General features: G+C 42.3%; 1 protein-coding gene across 1 annotated transcript in view; it reads right to left on the reverse strand.

Annotated features, from left to right (window-relative positions):
- Window positions 1-773: 773 nt before the first annotated feature.
- The window catches only part of LOC129776620 (WD repeat-containing protein 81), a 40322-nt gene continuing 21595 nt past the window's right edge, over window positions 774-19500 (reverse strand). The window contains exons 3-5 of the mRNA XM_055782354.1: window positions 4258-9668; window positions 1264-1725; window positions 774-1205 (exon numbers count right to left, since the gene is read on the reverse strand). Of these exons, the coding sequence (XP_055638329.1) occupies window positions 974-1205; window positions 1264-1725; window positions 4258-9668 (6105 nt within the window). The 3' untranslated portion in view covers window positions 774-973. The remainder of the gene's footprint in view (window positions 1206-1263; window positions 1726-4257; window positions 9669-19500) is intronic.

Genomic DNA, 19500 nt, shown 5'->3' on the forward strand with positions numbered 1-19500 from the left:
TGACGTAGGATTATGTAAGGATATTTTGTTGCACGTTGATTATAATCTCAGGCTCGGGCAACCGAAACACCTTGTGGTCTTCCCAAATAATATAGTTTTATTGTATAAACTTCCATTTCAACGCTATTTGAACTAATTATTCTCAAACTCTAACCATTTTCTGATATAATGAGGATAACATTGACAGTTAGAACGGCACATGTTGGTTTATTCGTTTTTCAAACAAACCTGGTATACAAATCACTCACCTGTTCTTCCTGACCATCTCTTCTTGGTGTGCACGGCTCCCAGTATGAGATATTTATCTGGTTCTGCCTCTTATGATTTAATTTTGCACGGTAGGGCTAATGAACAGGAATCCACAACGACTGCTATATAGGAGAATACTAATCGTCGTGCGTGATTTAAAGCCGTGCAACACATAAATATATGATTGTGAACATTCGCAGTACCATTATAGGGTAAATTTGTATGTTTCAATGCTCCACGAGAATGTATAAAGAATGACGAGGCAAACTCGGAATTTGTTGTTGGAGTAGAGCTAGAATATCCTGTTCTATTCTATGACTTAAAACGATATTTGTATGGCACTACAGACGAATGAACTTTGTAGTTTAATAAGAGGCGAATGAACTGCAAAGTTTAAAGCCTTTAAAAAAACAAGTAAATTTGTAGTTCAAAGTCTCTATAATAGAAAAAATCAAACAATAGATTTATTAAATTTATGATCGAAATAGAGATGGCATTTCTTTCCAAGCAAATCGTGCACCAAATTCCAATGGATTTCGTACTTTTACTATAATTTGGTATGTTTCTTTTCCAATATTGTTTTAATACTTACTGTTTTCACTAGGTGAATAATAAGATGAGATTCTTTTTCCCATGATTTCAAAACCCCGAGCTTTTTCGAGTAGACACCGGAATGCTCTAATGGAATGTGGTGTACCCATTCTAACGCATTCTATTCTGGATTCTAGCAAAGCAGACTAATATTGCCGTTATCCCCACCGACCAGCAGCATACGATTGAGCGGAAGTAACGCGAAGCTAGTCAGCACGCCTTTGAATGTTTCGGAGCGAAGTTTCGTGTACGAGTAGGTCGTATCCGTGCTTATTGCACTATAAACACCAATGCGATTGGTTGGTGTTCCGGCGATCAGCTCTGGGCCGTTGTTAATCATGCAGTGGATAGGCTCGGGACGATTTCTGTTGAGAAAAATGGTGTTATTATTGCTGTAATGAGATTTGCTTCGCATCAATTTACTTCATGTTAAATTGCAGATTGCCTGTGTTGGGATTCCACACGCTCAGTGAATAATCCAAACTAGTGCTAATTAGCTGGTGTTCACTTGGTGCTAGAAGTTGCAGCAAATCACTATCGTTTGCACGCCAGGAGGAGATGATGAATCCGGTGCGCCCGTCGAGAACCGTAATATGACCGGAGCTGAGTCCAACTGCTATCCACGTACCGGACGGAGAGACCGCGATGGTACGTACCGAACCCACCGGTACGCTGGATACCCTCCATTCGTGGCAATAGCTAAAGGTGCGAGCGTCGATCATCTTCACGCAACTATCGGCGGTCCCGGTGAGCACCAAGCTACTAGGCGAAGGGAATGTTTTCACCACCGAAACCGGGGTATATTTTGGAACGTCTAGTTGACCAATTTGGGCCCCCACGAAAGGATCCCACAGGTGAACACCCGAGTCACATGAAATTGTTAGCCTACAAAATAGTAATGAAGTTATGCGATAAACAATGAATGATTCCCAGAAAAAAATCGCAAAGGAAATAACCGCAGTGAAAAACTATGGGTGGGTTATATCTGTGATAGAACCGCAAAGTTGACGTAGGACAACCGTTGGCTTAGTAATCTTTTGTTTGAAGTTGCATCTGAATCAGTTCTCAATGAATGACTATTTTGAAAGATTTCTGAAAAATCCAACCAAATGCAAGTACAGTAAGTTATATCTGATATCTGACATCTAGCTAATTGGACAGACCTGTAATACTACACGTTTAATTGGACATTTTTGTAAACATCGAGTTCGGGGCTCAAATTATGGCCCCACATTGAAAGTCGCCAAAAGACGTCGACACTGGACCACTATCAACGCGAATGTCTAATTACATGTCAAAATCGCCACCCACGATTCTTTTATGAGCCGTGGCTCTTTCTTGAACTGCGGTTCATTTAAGAGCCGTTCATTTGAGAAGCACGATTCAAAAAAGAACTGCGGTTCATAGAAGAACCGTGTTTCTTTTAAGAGCCGGCTTATTGGTAAAGAACCGTGGATCGTACGCTCGTTCTGACGAACCGTGGCCTGCGTTGGTGATGAAGCACGGTCATCTGTATGGGAGGAGTTTGATGCATTGGTTGGCAATCTTCGATCCTCACATGATCCACATGAGCTGCTGCAATATCTATTGTAGATAAATATTTAGCGGAACCACATTTGCTGAGAATTATTTAAATCTATCTCTCCGTGGCTCTACCATTTTTTTTTTTGAAAATATATGATCGTCCGGGAAAAAAGGGACCGAAGGGTAAATTTTTCGATTTTGAGTTTTTCGCTCGATTCGGGACCAGAAAACCCTTAAGAATCGATTGAGACCTATCCGAGGTCCCTAAGTTGAAAATTCAGCCCGTGAGATGGTTTTTTGTACAAGATCAATCCAAAAAGTAACAAAACAATTTAAAATATCGTTCTTCGAACATTTTTCTTCTTGTGCTCCAACTACTTCACTAGTGTGACAACATACCATACAAGAGATTTCATCCAACACGAAACCTCGAAAACAGATGTTTTCGTAGTGTAAACATTAAACTCGATTTTCTCGGAAACTTGTTTTTAACCCTAAGTCCCCTTTCTTCCCGGACGATCACATATTATGTATTCCGGCGACATCAGTACCATGTGAGCGAGTTTTTCCGAAAGCAGGACAAGTTTGCAATGAAAGATGTACTAGACTTTCATCAGATAACATTGAAAAGATAAAGTTTACAAATAAAAAAAGTAAAGAAGGTTATTGTGATGGAAATATATCAGAGAAAACCTTCAGTAAAGTAATGTTTTCACTATTCTCTGCACTTGATATTCTCTTTGATTGTTGTTTCAAACCTTATTTTTGACGTCTTCTATTCTTTACATATCCGAATAAACCAGTTCTTGAAAAGAGTCGTCGAGCCGCTCAAATAAGTCGGCTTTTTTCATTGAGCGCACGGCTCTGAGCCGCTCACTGAAATGAACCGTTTTGCCCATCTCTACTATGATGGACGATTGTTTGGTGGTGCAATTTATGCAACCGCGATTATAAATATAAACAAAGAGGGAGATGGCGGAAGAGGAATATTTGCGCTAGGGTATGAACAATGGAAGTGTGCTGACGCAAATAGTCAAACTTTTTCTTTATTCGAAGCAGTTAACATCGCTTGTTTTCCGTCATCATAAGGGCTTCGTTGGTGCCTTTGACATTACATAAATTTTTCGAACTGACGCAAAGGCGAAGCAGACATTAAGGTTATGCGTCACATAATTATTTGAGGTATATCAAGCTAAACCATAGTTAATGTCGTGCTGGAATGTTGTGAGTTATTTGGGTTCGCGTGCCAATCGCATAACTGCCTCCAACAATGATGGCATTGCGCTAATCTTGATCATAATGAAGTAATGTAACTTTTTCAGAGGTTATTGAATTTAAACAGACATAATTTATTTCGTTTATTTAGTCAGCAAGAAAGTAAATGTCGCTAAACTTTCTCCACTCAGAATAACAACTGCTTTTATCTCTTAGTCGCTTCAAGCCATCAATATATGGCTCTGTATGCATGCTATGTTGAACGCCTATTTGGTGCTGGTTGGTTTTCGAACAATGTCTAGAGGCTGGGTTACCACAAATACAGAATATTCTGTATTCTACATATTTTTCGAAACAGAATCTGTATATACAGAGTTACAGATTTTCAGCAAAAATATAGAATTTACAGATTTTTTGGATGATATATTTTAAAACGAGAATCAACCGGGCAAACGTAATGCATCAAGTAAACGTATGCAGACCAATGCTCGCTAATGCTCGGTGGGACCTTACTAAACGATCATATGTTTCAAACTAACTGGACAATCAGTGGAACACAGATTTACTCAAAATTGCACTTTTTTCCTCGTGAGAATATTTCTAGTAGACTTTTACATTACTTTACACTTTTTTCTATGCGGTTATTTCAATCAATCGTTAAATTGTAGTGGAACTTACCTCAACGACTCCAGAAAAGCCAACGAATGGACCGACTTCCGGTGATTGGTGTAGGTAAACTGACACGATGACAGCTTGCTTCCATCACCCTCGCTTCGGAGTGACCACAGCTTCACCGTTTTATCCTTCGAAGCCGAAATGAAGCTATTCTCGTTGTCTAGCGCCACTATTGCCTTGATAGAGTTAGCATGTCCGCCGTAGGTTTGCAGTTTGATTTGTTTCAGATTGAAGCGGTAATCTTTATTGGCGCGACCAATTTCGTGTTCCCAATAGGCTAACCAATTTCCACGGAGATTTCTCGAACTGTTCACCTGCTCCAATCGGTACGTTACCATCCCTAGCAATTCCTTCTGTTCCAGCTCGATTTTGTTCGTATCGTTCCGCACCTCAATTCTGTTCCCCACAATGTTTGACCCAAACGTGTTGGAACAATTCAGCGATTCCAGTGTGCACTCCTCTTCGTCCGAGTTGGCGTCCAGATTCTTCGCTCCGTCCCGTTCATCTCGCGCATAGTCCGGCTGCTCGTAGTCGTGACAAAGGTTCAGTATGAGCGCCACGTTCTTCAGCATCTGTGACATCTCGTGCTGACCGAGGTAGTTCAGGAAGGGAACAAACGTGCAATAGGCAAGATTGGGTGTGAACACATCCCGAATTTCCTCGAACGCTCTCGTTCGGGTGACGTCCCGCGAGGTGTTCGGTTGTTCGTTCGACTGATTCGGTCGATTGAGGCCACCTGAAGGCGGGTGACCGTGAATTATCCGCTCACATTCGCCGTCTTCTCGACGAATCTCGACGTGGTACACATCCTCGGTTCCCGAGCTCGACGGACTCGAATCCGGTCGGGATTGGGCAGCAGCTTTCAGTTCCCGCAGATACTCGTTTCGGCCGTACACTTTGTCGAATATGAGGAAGAAACGTTGCAGAGCCGAGGCGCAAATGTGTTCCCGGGTCATTTCCCGGCCGATCCTTATCGATATCACGTAGAGCGTATCGACCAGTTTGCGAGCCAGCACCGACCGGGCCAGGAAGCCGCTGGGCATGCTGATTTTGGTTGATTCTAGCAAACGAATGATGGGATGGATTATGGAGCGCGGAAGAAAATCCTGCAGTAGATCCATCACCGCGCTGTCGTTCAAGTAAGGGATCAGACATTTGACTAGTTGCAAAGAGCTGATGAGGCCACCCTCCAAAGAGGGCGAAATCTTCTTCCTACAGAGCGCTATTAGCTCACTGGCGTGGGGGAAGTATTGCAGAAGAATAAATTGATCACCAAACAATGCTGAGATGGATGTAAGGCATTCGATCACTCGTTGGGCAGCTTCATCGCCCGTAACGCACCCGTTCGCGATGGTGAAATAGTTAAGGCTTCCTGTCGTGGCTGAAGATGAATCATTTGGAACGAGATTCTCCGAACCAACATAACAAAGAGTGAGCATTTTGAGCAAATTCCGTGTTAAGTAACGAGCCGTCAGCACTGGGCCTAGCCGATGGGACAACCAAATTACGCTTTCGCAGCTCATTTCCGAGATCCTCGTGGACCTAGTTTTACCCGGCTCGGATTTGGAATGATTAGGTGTCGCATTTTTGGGGCTATTTTCTGGCTTCTCATCCTGCGTCGGTTTCGGAAGAAATTCCAATGAATCAACGCTCTTCTTGCTGCCGATTTCACAACCTATCGAGTTGAACTCAACGTTCCTTCGGAACTGGGAAGGAATTGCAATTGTGGGTGATTTTGGATTGCTGTCGTTTTTGTTCTCCAGAGAATTTGTATCGGTTGTGATTATCGTCACATCGAGTGGATCCATCCCATTACAGCCCAATTCCCTCTGTTCGGATTCTTCCTCCAACACATCCTCAATCGCTTCCTCGGCTTGGGAATGGTTCAACGGAAGATCAAAACTGCTAACGTCGGTTTTCATATCAAAATCATCGATGATTCTCTTCATAGCACTTTCCATTTCGATGTCACTCAGCTCATCCCCGGCCATACTCATGACGGTCTTGTACATTTCCTGCTGCTGCTGCAGCTGGTTGTCCTCTTCGAAGTTGAACATCTCCTCGACATCCTCTTCAATGGAACCCTCATCCAGTGGTAGATTCTGGGTTACCGTGGGGGAAATGGTCCTGTCCGAAGCATCTGGCGAAACCAGCGTGTTCGATATGGAAGCGGATTCCTGTCCCTGAGCTCCCGTGTTCTCAAGGTCCGCCGCCGCCGCCGCCTCTCCACTGCTGTCACTTTTCAGCTTGAAATTCCGACAGGAGCGCGATTTCTTAAATTCTCCCAGGGGAAGATTTTCGTGGAAATGATACGGCTGATTGAGATCGGCATCCTTGTAGCCTCCGACGGCCTCAACCAGGGGCGCTACGAAGTTCTCCAGGAAACAACGCAGCCCGAAGCGTACGATTAGCTTCAACAGGAAGCTGTGATGGTACAGTTTGACAGATTTCCGGGACTTGAACGATGTATTGCGGGTGAATTTCAGCGTTCCCTGGTCACCATCCGGTTGAGGCTGAGACTGGGCTATGCGGGGTTCGCCGTCCGATTCCGATTCGTACAGTAGCAGCATCGGCTGAAGGAGATAATTTTGGGAACCTTTCATCCCGAGCGCGATGGAGATCGTGTCGAAGAGGTTCCAGGCGGCCAGTATCGACGTGTCGTCCGCCTGAATGAGTTCGATGAAGTGCGGCAGCAGGAGCTCAACGGTGGAGTACTGTTCCTGGCCGCACGGTTCCAACAATCCATCGGTCAGCGTTACGCAGCAGTTGACTTTGCATTCGGCTATCCTGCGCCGGAAGTCTATCCGTATTTTGTCCAGATTCGCAAAGCGCGAGCAGTTCTTTCCATCACAGTCGAAGAATGTTTGCAAATCAAGCATGTTGGTGCACTCCTCGAACTGAGTGAGCGCTTTGATTGCTTGATAGATTCGTAGGTATTGAGGTGGGAATGGTATCAAAAGATTGGCAAGTAGTGGCTGTAGAAATTGATGAGGAGAAAGCTGGGGGAGACCCTTTTCTGTGACCACCGCATCCGTTTCGGCGATAGAGATTCCAAGCAGCAACTTAACCGCATACTGTACACAAGCCGGCAGTGATTTGTAGCTCTTACCAACGAGTTTGACACACGCCTCAAATCTAGTATCCAGATTCTGTTGCAGAACACTTCCGAGCGGTCTCAGCTTTGCTGCCAGAAACAATTCCACAATCAAGCATCCCATCATCTTCAAATCTCTCGTCCGTGCTTCGAGCAAGAGTTGTTTGAAGGTATGTTTGGACGCCGTGACCTGTTGATTCTGAAACATATTTCTATCCTTCAGAAGAGACGCCTCGTACGCTTCGGCGAACAGACGGTTCGTGAAGGAATTACACTCGTAACCTTGCTCGCGCTCGTAGCTGCTTCCGATGCTGGCATTCAGTAGATCCAAATCGTCCACCAGACCGCCGGATTTTTGGCTGCTCTTCCCATACTCACCTGAAGATAACGATTTTTGGAAGGTTTTCGACAGAAACATACCCAGATTCTCCACCGCGTTCAATTGGTTCACCGGGTTATAGTTTTTCGGCAAAATCAGAAGCGAAGGGGTCTTCGCTTGCACACTTGTATGATAACTGGTCGACCGCTCAATGGATTCCGATTTGATTCCACTCGAACTGCGCAGATATTGCGATGAGTAGCGATTCTGTGGCGAAGAAGCGTATTCCGGCGTGAATCCAGGATCCAAATCGGAGTAGCTGGAACAGGAACTTTGATGGCATAAATCCTCTGAGCTCCTCGTGAGCCTCTGACGGGACTCCTGATGTGTGTACAACCGGGGCGGAGTTTTCCCATTCCAGATGGTTGAAAATTGCTTCGCTGGATGGGGATTGGTGAACAGCTGGACCACACCTCGCTGGCACAGATTTTGATGTCGGTCAACCAACGCCAGACAAACATTCTTAGCTTTGACCGCCGAGGAACCGGTCAGCTTGTAGCCGAAGGTGAGATCAATCCAGTGGTGAAGTTTTTCCGACACATACTGACTCTCCAGCGCCTCACGGTGCTTCACGATAAAATCCTCCGGGCAGGTTGCCCAAATTGGTACCTCCAAATTGGGTAGATCTTCGTGGATGCTCTTGAACACAGACGGATCTGTGAAAAACTCCGGAATGCACTCATCTGGTGTCCACTCCTGGAGTCTCTGAATCGACACCGGATACTCTGCCGGTACCCATATGGGGCGAACGTTCTTGCAAAGGACCGCCTTCGGGGTCCTCCGTGCCATATACACATAGTAAGTTATCTCGGAAAGGACATCCGAGACATGATGAGGCACGGTCCCCTCCGTTCCCAATGCGGCAGCCTGGAATGTAAGATCCAACTGTGTGTCACCTTTGTTCAATCGATACTTGGACTTCTTCAGATCCCTCCAAATCTGTCCGCTCCGCGTGGAGAAATCCGTAACCCAGGGCATAATGTGATGATACTCGGGACAACCGATTCTCCTGCCGGCAAGATTATTCAAAATCGTGAGGTAATCAAAGTTGGACAATTGGGCATGACACCACATTTCGCAGTAATCCTTCAGTGTGTGTTTCGAATCCAACTCTCGCGGGAGTCTCACTCGAGACTCTCGATTCACGAGCAGTTGGCTCAGGGCTTCGCCATCGAATTCCAGCAAATTCGCCTCCAAATTAGGAATCACACGCAACCACAGATTTTCCGCCAGAAAGATGTCCCCCAGTCCAACATTACCCACATTCAGCCCACGATCGTGCAGCGATTTCATCAGATTCAACAACTGGTATATCATGAACAACGGCTTATTGTGGGATTTCTCCAGGATCGCCGGACTGTACGTAACGCAGTCCAGCAAACTGTTTGGAATGTACGAATCGAATATCAATAATATATGCAAACCAGTTTCAACCGCTACCAGCACTGGATACAAATTGGTATGCGCTTGAAGCGCCACGTTCAGGTGATCAGACCCATTCGCCGCATCGTCCTGTGTGTCCCCGCGGATGATGCGACACCCATAGGCACGGCACAATGTCTCCCGCAGTACGTAATCATACGGCAGCAGCGCAGCTGATATGTTGTTATTCTCCTGTTGCTGTTGCTTCTTTGTACCACCTATTGTTATGCTATTGCTGTTGTCGAAACTGGCAATGCTGGTCAGATGCTGCTGCTGCTGCTGGTAACCATTGGCGCCGTTTTCCGGCGGAGGTTGACGATAACATGGACGGGATGCTCCATACTTGCGATACGCAGCCTTCCACAAGTTTTTGTGGTTCGTCTGGGAAACATACTGCAGTAGCTGGGAGTAATGGAGTGGATCTTCGTTCTCCGCTGGATTTGCATCACCGTTGTTGAGATTCTGAAGAAATTTGTTGCGTGGCATCGGTATCACCTTGTTGGGATGCTTTTTGTATACCTGCCAAGAAATATAAATACGAAACGGTCAGTGTGAAGCTTCGTTAATTTTGAGATAGTGTTGAAATATTCTCGATCTATGCCAAAAACAAAGCATACGATCTTTGCTTTTTTGGAATACAATATTAACAGTTTACATGCACATCAATTTTGACCATTGTTAACCCGCCTGAATTATGCTTCATAATTTTACAGGAACTCTGAAATTTACTCTCTGATATCCGATCGATTTTTACCTCTAGTTCTGCCGTCAGCCACGTTGAAGCCAGCAGGTACCCTCACCTTCAGATTGTAAGGTCTGTTGATTACAGGATTTCACCAACTGTCGATGCGACGAATGCAATGCATCGCATGTGGTCCTGGTTGCGTGGTTGGTTGCGAGTATATCTCGTAAATTCGCTCAGAAAAGGTACTTGGAGCTTTCGAAGTTTAGGTCCTCATGATCTTCAACAGAACCATGAATTGTTCGATGAGCCCCAGAGGATCGCAGGGTGTCGATTCAAAACCCGAAAAAAGTTTCCCTGATTTTCCAGCATTTTTTCAAAAAATTCCAGATGTAGACTAGTAATCAAATTTTCTACTTGTTCCGTAGTTGAAGTTCTTAAAATATTCATTAATTGAAACAATGATTTTTATGATCAACTCTCGATATTTTCGAATAAATGAATTGTTTGTGATTTTTAATTAAGTTAAACGACGACTGAGAGGTGTAGTAAAAGATAAGAAACTGAATTTATCAATACAGTTCAAAAGTGTCTGACAAAACCAGTCATTTTCATTCTGATTCGGATCAATCTCACGAAAATGTCATGATTCTACCGAAATGATTTTCCTTGCAATTTTTCAGTTTTCTTCTGTGCGTTTTCCGAAATTTTCTTAGTTCCACCTCGGGGGATTTCGCTTTTGCCTCTCGTAGGCGTTTAATCAATTTTGATGCATTTAACGCAAAAGCATCTTTCTCCCGACTTTCGTTCTCTTCTAGATAAAAAGTATGGGATCTTCGAACTCGTTGAATTAACTAGCTCAACATTTTTATTGGTGCTATCCCTCCAAAGTGAAACATCATAAACTTATCGCATAGCACAACCGTTTCCTCACACGTTTTGTTTTCATTAACACATTGGTGTCCAAATATTGTTCAATCGTGCATTTTTCAGAAAATGGTGACTTCTGTTGCTATCAATGTTGTTTCAGTGCTGAGTGCGAAATCTGTGAAATTCAGAAGCGATTCAAACGCTTCTCGACTAGATTTCCAGCCAATTTTTGGTCGGAATCAACGAAGAATGGCTGGATTCGAGCTAAAAAGAGGATATGGCTTTCATCGCAGGATACATCAACGCATCATAAGCTTCAAAACCATATTCATAACACACACTAACTAACTAACTAACTTAACTAACTATGCGCACAAGAAGAATTCGCGAAAAGTTTTTTGCTAATTATTTATTCCAAAAAAATGAAAACAATCTCTTTTCCAAGCGTCGCAAAATTGAGTGTACACCCTAAATTTCTCCAAACAAATTAACCTTTTAGTAAGATCTTTGCGAATAAGCGTACTTTTTTTCGTCAATGGGTGATGTCAATATCAAACCCCTGCTGGGGCAGTTAGAGGAAAGAGATAGATATTGTTACACTACAATGATAATAAGTGAGACTTGTCGAGAAAAGAACTTGCGGGCAATAGCAGCTGCTGTCGGAAGAACACACTCTACAGTAAAGAAAATCATAAACAAGTTGAAATACGAAGGAATCATGGAACATCTCTCGGGTAGAGGACGCAAATAGAGATAGGATCCTCCTGGTGATGAACGAGTAATTTTGCGAACATTGCGGAAGAACCCTATACCAATTCCTAAATTGACTATCAAAGTAGCCGGCATCATTGGAAGACCTGTCAGCGCAGACACAGTCAGGAGAGCAACATACAGGAACAAATCTCAAAGGTGAATATGAAAAAAACGACTACAGTTTTCTAAGGCATATGTAAACAGTCCTAAGGAGTTCTGGAACAAGGTCTTCTATACGGATGAGCCGAACACCAATATCTTTGAATCGACTGGAAGACAAATGTGGAGGAAATCAGTATCGATGCTCCTGGTTCAGAATTTGGTTCCCACAGTAAAACGCGTCAGCAGCAGTTAGCAGTCAGTCAGTATGGTACATTGGCAGCTTCTGGATCTGGAACCATGGAGTTTATGGATTCGGCGTAGGACAAGATTGCCTTATTGATCTTCCTGAAGCATAACCTGTAGTGTCCCGTTCAGAAATTGGGACACCCTCATGATTACTACTTTCAACAGAATAATGACCCGAAACAAACTGACTTCATCGGGCGGATATGCATGTTCTATAATATCCCAATCAACTCAAACCGACGATTACGGGGATCTGGGAGGCACTTCCGTCTACAGTGACCAGATATCTCGCCTCGATGCTTGCAGGTAGTGCTGGACGCCAAAGGAGGACCATACCAAATACTAGGGGATTGATTTTTGTTATCTGTTAACATTTTTGAACTGATTTCAATTTTCTCTTAAATAAAAACTTGAACACTCAATTTTGCCACGTCTTAATTGGAGATTTTCTGTGTTGTATTTCAAATATGAAGTAGAAATGTGACCATTTTAGTTGTTTAAATTTATTACATCTAATTATTTACTTTTTGACCCCGAAAAACTAAAAGTTAACAATCAACACGAGGTGTATACTCAACTTTGAGATTGACTGTATATTTCCCAGCGCTGTTTACCCTTCTGAAGGACTAAGTTCAACTACAGGCACCTACACCTACCAACAGAGAGTCAAACTAGTCAAATACAATTTATGTTGGTATCGTGAACTTTCTAATTACTACAATAATCAAAATTGTAATTGGCGGAATTTATTTTTTTCCAGATTGATGACGAAATTCCTTGATATTTCCTGATTTTCTCTGACACTGTTTGAGTTCCCTGATATTCTCTGATTTTGAAGGATTTTCCAGGTAGTCGACACCCTGGATCGTAAATGGCCATCAACGTATTGCATCATGAAATCCAAACCAGGAGGTCTTGCACTGGAAGGTGTCGGCTCCGAGGTCAACCCCAAACTTTTCTCGGTGATCGGTATACTGTTGACACTTCCGGCTAATTATAATTGTCAATAAAATATAATTTGCGCAGGCAGGAATGGATTCCTCCTCTGAGCGTTAATAATCTATTCCCGACTCAACGAAGTGCTATTATTTCATTCAAAAGATAAAATGTCCACTAATGATATTTGTTACTCATCGACCCGAAAAACATATATCAATAGCTTAAAAATTGCTTTCACAAGAGATAATCGAAATCATAAAAATCTATATATAAATGGGTTCCCGGCATTCCACAATACGAAATGTTTAATCACGGGTTGAGGTAGAGAATATTTCACCATGTAAGGCAATCCGCCATGTTTCATGAAAGCAACAGTGCCAATATTGAATGTTCACGAATGCCACAATATCGATTCGAATTAATAGGGGTATAATTTTCACTGGGTATTGCTACAATGAGAAATTGATTCCTGCGCAGGAGGTTCTGGTGGACTGTTGGATTGCGATAGAGTTCAATATGGAAACGTTAGCTATGGCAAGGTGTGCACCAAAAAGGTTCTTCATTCTGGTTTAATTAATGTCAAGGTGAAGGTGGAAGCTATCCATTGTAGTAGTATAGGTAAACCCACGTGTAAAAATGGGGTAATAGTGTTTGTGTGAGAAGAGCAAAGCACACGTAAATAGATCAATTCACTTATCAGACTGTGTGGCGCTTCATTGACACGAGTCTTTGAATACATTTGAAAAAAAAATAACAATTCAATACTAAAGTGAAATGTATGAGCGATATGTTCCGATGAACAATTGCAAATATAAATATATATAGAAGGTACATTTGCATATGGAGTAAAATTCTGATTATACGCGAGCGTGACATGAGCAAATTTATATAACATGCGAATTGAGGCTCCTTTGGTATTGACAAGTTCTTCCGCATAGTAACTCGATGTTGATAATTCCTTAATATTTTCCTTCGTTGATCGTATTGTTTTCACATATTCACATTGGAGAGCCTTAACCCTTCTCTTCGTTGGCCGAGGTATTTTGATTGAATGTAATACTTTTCCGTTTACTGTTTTGAAAGCATAGGCAGCCGTGGCAGTGTTCCGAGCTCTGCAATACAATTTTCTTACCCAATGTTAAAGTTGCCAAAACTTACATTATAGACCCATTAAACGTAAAAATAATAATTTTATTGATATCAACACAATTTTATTCTATTGATTTTTATGACATAAAACGCTATGACTCAGGAATATCATTTTATTGAGTGGTTTTTATAGATGTTTCGATGATGTTGTCTGGTATTAGCGTCGAAAAAATAACGATGCTTTCACCAATACCAACAAAACCATTGCCGAAAATTGAAAAATGGAAATCTAACTTTCAAAGCACTAGCTCGAGTTTTCCGACGTTTTTCACTATACAGTGCGACAACAGATGAAAATTTAATATCTTATAAGTAATCGATTAGAGTTTGGTTGATAATACTTGATGGGAAGTGTGCGAAAACGATCATTTTCTTCGCACTGTTCCGCAAAATTATTGATTTTCGGGCGAGGGGTGAGGGAGATGAAACAAATGAGCGCCATTGTGGCAGCCATTTGTGGCTAGCTTCCACTTTCACCTAAAGTAGGGTCATTCATCGTTTAGCAAAGCTGTGAGTAGATTGGTGCGGAAGCTCACATGGGTTCGTTGGCTTTCACACCATCAGGTGCAGAATATTCATATACGATTGAATCGCACGAGAGCGTTTTTGATTTATACGTTGTCAAATATATACGAGGGCGGTCCGATAAGTACTTAGCCTCATCGCCCGATGGTGTCAGTATCGCAAGAGAGATCGTGTAGTACATTCTCGTAAACGATTACTGTCAAAATTTCAGCCGAATCGAACTCGTAGTTTTGTTTTGACCGTGTCTGGACTGATGCCCCATCCACCGTATTCTCAAGATTTGACCCCGTGCGTCTTTTTTTTTTGTTTCCAAACTTGAAGAAGTCACTCGTCGGGCAGAAATTTGAGTCGAACGAGGAGGTCATCGCCGCCACGGAGGCCTACTTTGAAGACTTTGAGAAAACGTATTTTTCAGATGGATTAAAGAAGTTGGAGCATCGCTGGGTCAAGTGTATTGAGCTAAAAGGAGACTCTGTTGAGAAATAAATCACCACTTTTCCGAAATTTTTGTGTTTTTTTTTGTAGGTTAAGTACGGACCGGCCTCGTATAATGGCGATCCGCCCTCGTATAATGGCGATGGTGGGACAAATATAGAATTGCCAGTGGTGACAGTAAATGTCTGCTAAAAAGACTGGTAATAAGGACTCAAATCTCACGTATTGTTCTCACGAGACCAAGAATTAATCGTGTATCAACCATCTTCAGTTGCTCCTACAAAGCCATGTAAACCCATCAAGATCGCCAACCAGTTCAAAGAGTTGAACTTTATGTATTTCCTTGCATAAATGATAATTCAATACTTATACTCAGTGTTGCCACATCTAAATCTGTACCAGAGGGGTCAAAAATTTTTCTCATCTGTACTTTTTCTCCAAAAATCTATTAATTTATTAGCATTGAAACAATACTCATTTATTTACTACAAATACTACATTTGCAAGTCATTCGTGTGTTTGATGATGCTTGAACATAGTTTTTGACGTAGGACTACGTCTTTCATTTCTATACCGGGGTGTAAAACCAAAGTTTCGAGAACGAAAGCGTTACGCTGGAGACCGAGATTTTGAGCGTTAATAGCTCTTAAACAACTGAACGAAATGGTATGATAAACACTTCATTTGAAAGATAAAATGTCTACGCGTCATATACTTGTTACTTTTTCATCCAAAAACTTGTTTCAATAGTCTTAAAATTGCTTTCAAAACAGGCTATTGAAATCAAAAATCGGTATATAAGCGAGCGCCGCTCGTAAACCCACTCAGTTATGATTGAACAGCGATTGGAGCATGTTGTCGCTGTTGTTGTGAAGCTAATTTCGTTTATCATGAATGCGCTGATGAACGGTGTCACCAAGAGCCTGTTTGTGCACCTAAGGCCAAAAGGGAATCCATCAGGAGGAGAGTGATGCCACGGTTCCGCTTGAAACATCGGAGCAGCCGCCACACACACACACACACACACACACACACGCGCGGAATTCTCGTTGCTATCATCGTTGCTGAAAAATAATCTGCCAGTTCCCCTGGGAATTGAAAAATACATTCATGCGAAATAGTTTATTTTAATGTTTTCTATCCATATAACACTGCAACCAAATACATTTGGTTTTGTTATTTTTCAATCAATCGCAATTAACAGGAAAGCTTCTGAATATTTTTTTCCCCATCAGTGGAAATTTTCGTATCCAATATTGGATGCATAACATGAAAAACGGAAAATGTTTCACATCGCGAAAATCAAGTCATTTTCGAGCGATTCATTGCTTTCTACTCATATAATGCTTCGACCAAATACATTTCGTTTTGGATTTTTTCAATCAAGTGCGATCAACGTAAGACCACGTCTTTCGGCAATTTATTAGAGGTGCAATGAATCTTTAGGAATTCCCGCTCTACGCGCACTGGCAAACAATGTTTACTCAACAATTTCTCAAACGAGAAATGGGTGTTGTGAGAAAGGATTAGCGAACGCGAAAACGACAAACGGGAGAAAGATACGTTTGGAGGTTGAAGGAAATTGGCAGAAAACTTCTTCATTCTATCATTCAAATAATGTGATTCATACCACATCGTTTTGCCAGAAAGAGATTATTAATGCTCAAAGGAGGAATTGAGTCCTCCGAGGAAATTACCCAGCGCAAATTAGAGTCGACTGTCGATTGCGGCATTCGTACACAAATAATTTTATAATGCAATTTCACCAAAGTGATTTCTTCGGATATATTCACTACATCATGTCATGTATTTCATATTCTTCATAAGGAAATCCATATCCATGGCACCTATCGGTAACGAATTATTATCGAAACCACGATTTTCGCTAAATGCTCCTTTCAGTTCGGCCTGTAAAAAACTTTTCTGTACTCTAATCCATCAAATTTGGAGCCCTGAAAAGGGCCGTTGATTATATGCTAAGCTAATATAGCACGCTCTCCTCGGATACGATGGGCCAGCTGGATGTCCTTGGGCATGATGTGACGCGTTTTGCGTGGATATCACACAAATTGGTATCTTCGAATAAGCCTCCTGCAGCGTCATAACCGCGGAACTTTGGAAGCGCAAGTCGGTTTTGAAGTCCTGAGCAATTCCACGAACCAAATGCTGCAAAGGTAGCTTGCGGATCAGCAATTCGGTCGACTTCTGATAGCGACGAATTTCATGCGAAGTTCCCGGTCGATAGCGATGTGGCTTCTCCACCTATCCTACTACTGGTGCGCTTATCCGAGCTGACTTCGTGTGCCTTACCACCGAATGACTAACGAGCTGTCTGCGAAAGACTAACGAGCTCGAATCCTCACGGTGCGAGAGTAGAGTAAGAAATGAACGAAAGCAAAGGAAGCGTCATTTTATAAACCATAAAAGTATAGAATCTAAATCCCACCCTTATTATATTCGTGAGTATACAGTAAGCTTATATAATAAAGAGGGTGGGGTTTACATTCGATACTTTTATGTTTTATAAAATGACACTTCCCTTGCTTTCGTTCATTTCTTACTCTACTCTCGCACCGTGAGGACTCGTTTCATCGGGACTAAGCAGACAGCTCGTTAGTCCTTCGGTGGTAAGGCACCACGAAAGCAGCTCGGATAAGCGCACCAGCCACAGGAAGCGTGAAGAAGCCACATCGCTATCGACCGGGAACTTCACATGAAATTCGTCGCTATCAGAAGTCGACCGAATTGCTGATCCGCAAGCTACCTTTGCAGCATTTGGTTCGTGGAATTGCTCAGGACTTCAAAACCGACTTGCGCTTCCAAAGTTCCGCGGTTATGACGCTGCAGGAGGCTTATTAGAAGATACCAATTTGTGTGTTATCCATGCAAAACGCGTCACATCATGCCCAAGGACATCCAGCTGGCCCATCGTATCCGAGGAGAGCGTGCTATATTAGCTTAGCATATAATCAACGGCCCTTTTCAGGGCTCCAAATTTGATGGATTAGAGTTTAGAAAAGTTTTTTACAGGCCGAACTGAAAGGAGCATTTAGCGAAAATCGTGGTGTCGATGATAATTCGATACCGATAGGTGCCATGGATATGGATTTCATAATGAAAAATATGAAATATATGACATGATGTAGTGAATATATCCCCATATCGAAGAAATCACTTTGATGAAACTGTTTACCGTTTGTCGTTTTTAATTGTTGGGAATGGGCATTATTTCTGCTGACTAAATTCCAAGAAAAAAACCATTCCTTTAAGCGTGATTCATTCTGCTTCGGATCAACGGAACAGTATGATAATCATTTCATACAAAAGATAAAATGTCCAAGAGCTATATGATTGCTATTTATTGAGTCGAAAATTTTTTCAATAGCTTAATAATAGCTTCGAAAACAGGTTATTGAAATCATTCGTATCCGTATGTAGCGCGCCCACTTGGAAACCCATTAATCTTATTGGAATGTGAGATGGGGAAGCTCATACTTACGTCTATGCATTATGCTGTACACTACAGACTTTTTTCTCCGTACTGATTAAGAAGCCGACCGAACTATCGGTCGACAAGTCAGTCTACAGTCGGCGGGGGCTCTTAATTTCGTTTTTGCAGGCCGAACCGAAAAAATTTCAGTCGAGTTAACTCTTTTTTACAGTAATGTTTTTGAATCCGGACACTTTGCATTACATTCAATATCATACCACAGCCATAAAATTTTTTTCATGTTGAATTTATGCCATTAATAGTTGCTAATATAGTTACTGATAGTTTCTTGATAGTTACTTATCAATCGCATTAATTCAACATGCAGAAAATGTTGTGGCTGCGGTATGGTATTAAATGTAACGCAAAGTGTCCGGATTCAAATACATTACTGTATACTTACTTCGATGTTATTCGTTTCTCTCTCAGGGTAAGCAACGAATATAATAAGGGTGGGGTTTAGATTCTATACTTTTATGGTTTATAAAATGACGCTTCCTTTGCTTTCGTTCATTTCTTACTCTACTCTCGCACCGTGACGACTCGTTTGTTTGGGACCAAGCAGATAGATAGTTAGTCTTTCAGTGGTAAGGCACACGAAAGCAGCTCGGATAAGCGCACCAGCCGCAGGATAGGTGAAGAAGCCACATCGCTATCGACCGGGAACTTTGCGTGAAATTCATCGCTATCGGAAGTCGACCGAATTGCTGATCCGCAAGCTACCTTTGCAGCTTTTGGATCGTGGAATTGCTCAGGACTTCAAAACCGACTTGCGCTTCCAAAGTTCCGCGGTTATGACGCTGCAGGAGGCTTTTTCGAAGATACAAATTTGTGTGCTATCCACGCAAAACGCGTCACATCATGCCCAAGGACATCCAGCTGGCCCATCGTATCCGAGGAGAGGGTGCTATATTAGCTTAACATATAATCATCGGACCTTTTCAGGGCTCCAAATTTGATGGATTAGAGTTTAGAAAAGTTTTTTGCTGGCAAAACTGAAACGAGAATTTTCGTTTGGATGCCATACAGCATCGAGAAAATTCCGGAAAGATCTAATCGTTGCTGAAAAATAATCTGCCAGTTCCCTGGGAATTGAAGAATACATCCATGCGAAAGAGTTTATTTTAATGTTTTCTAATTATATGGCGAACACAGCGACC

Source organism: Toxorhynchites rutilus, chromosome 3 (genome assembly GCF_029784135.1).
Source record: "Toxorhynchites rutilus septentrionalis strain SRP chromosome 3, ASM2978413v1, whole genome shotgun sequence".
In the NCBI taxonomy this organism is placed as follows: domain Eukaryota; kingdom Metazoa; phylum Arthropoda; class Insecta; order Diptera; family Culicidae; genus Toxorhynchites; species Toxorhynchites rutilus.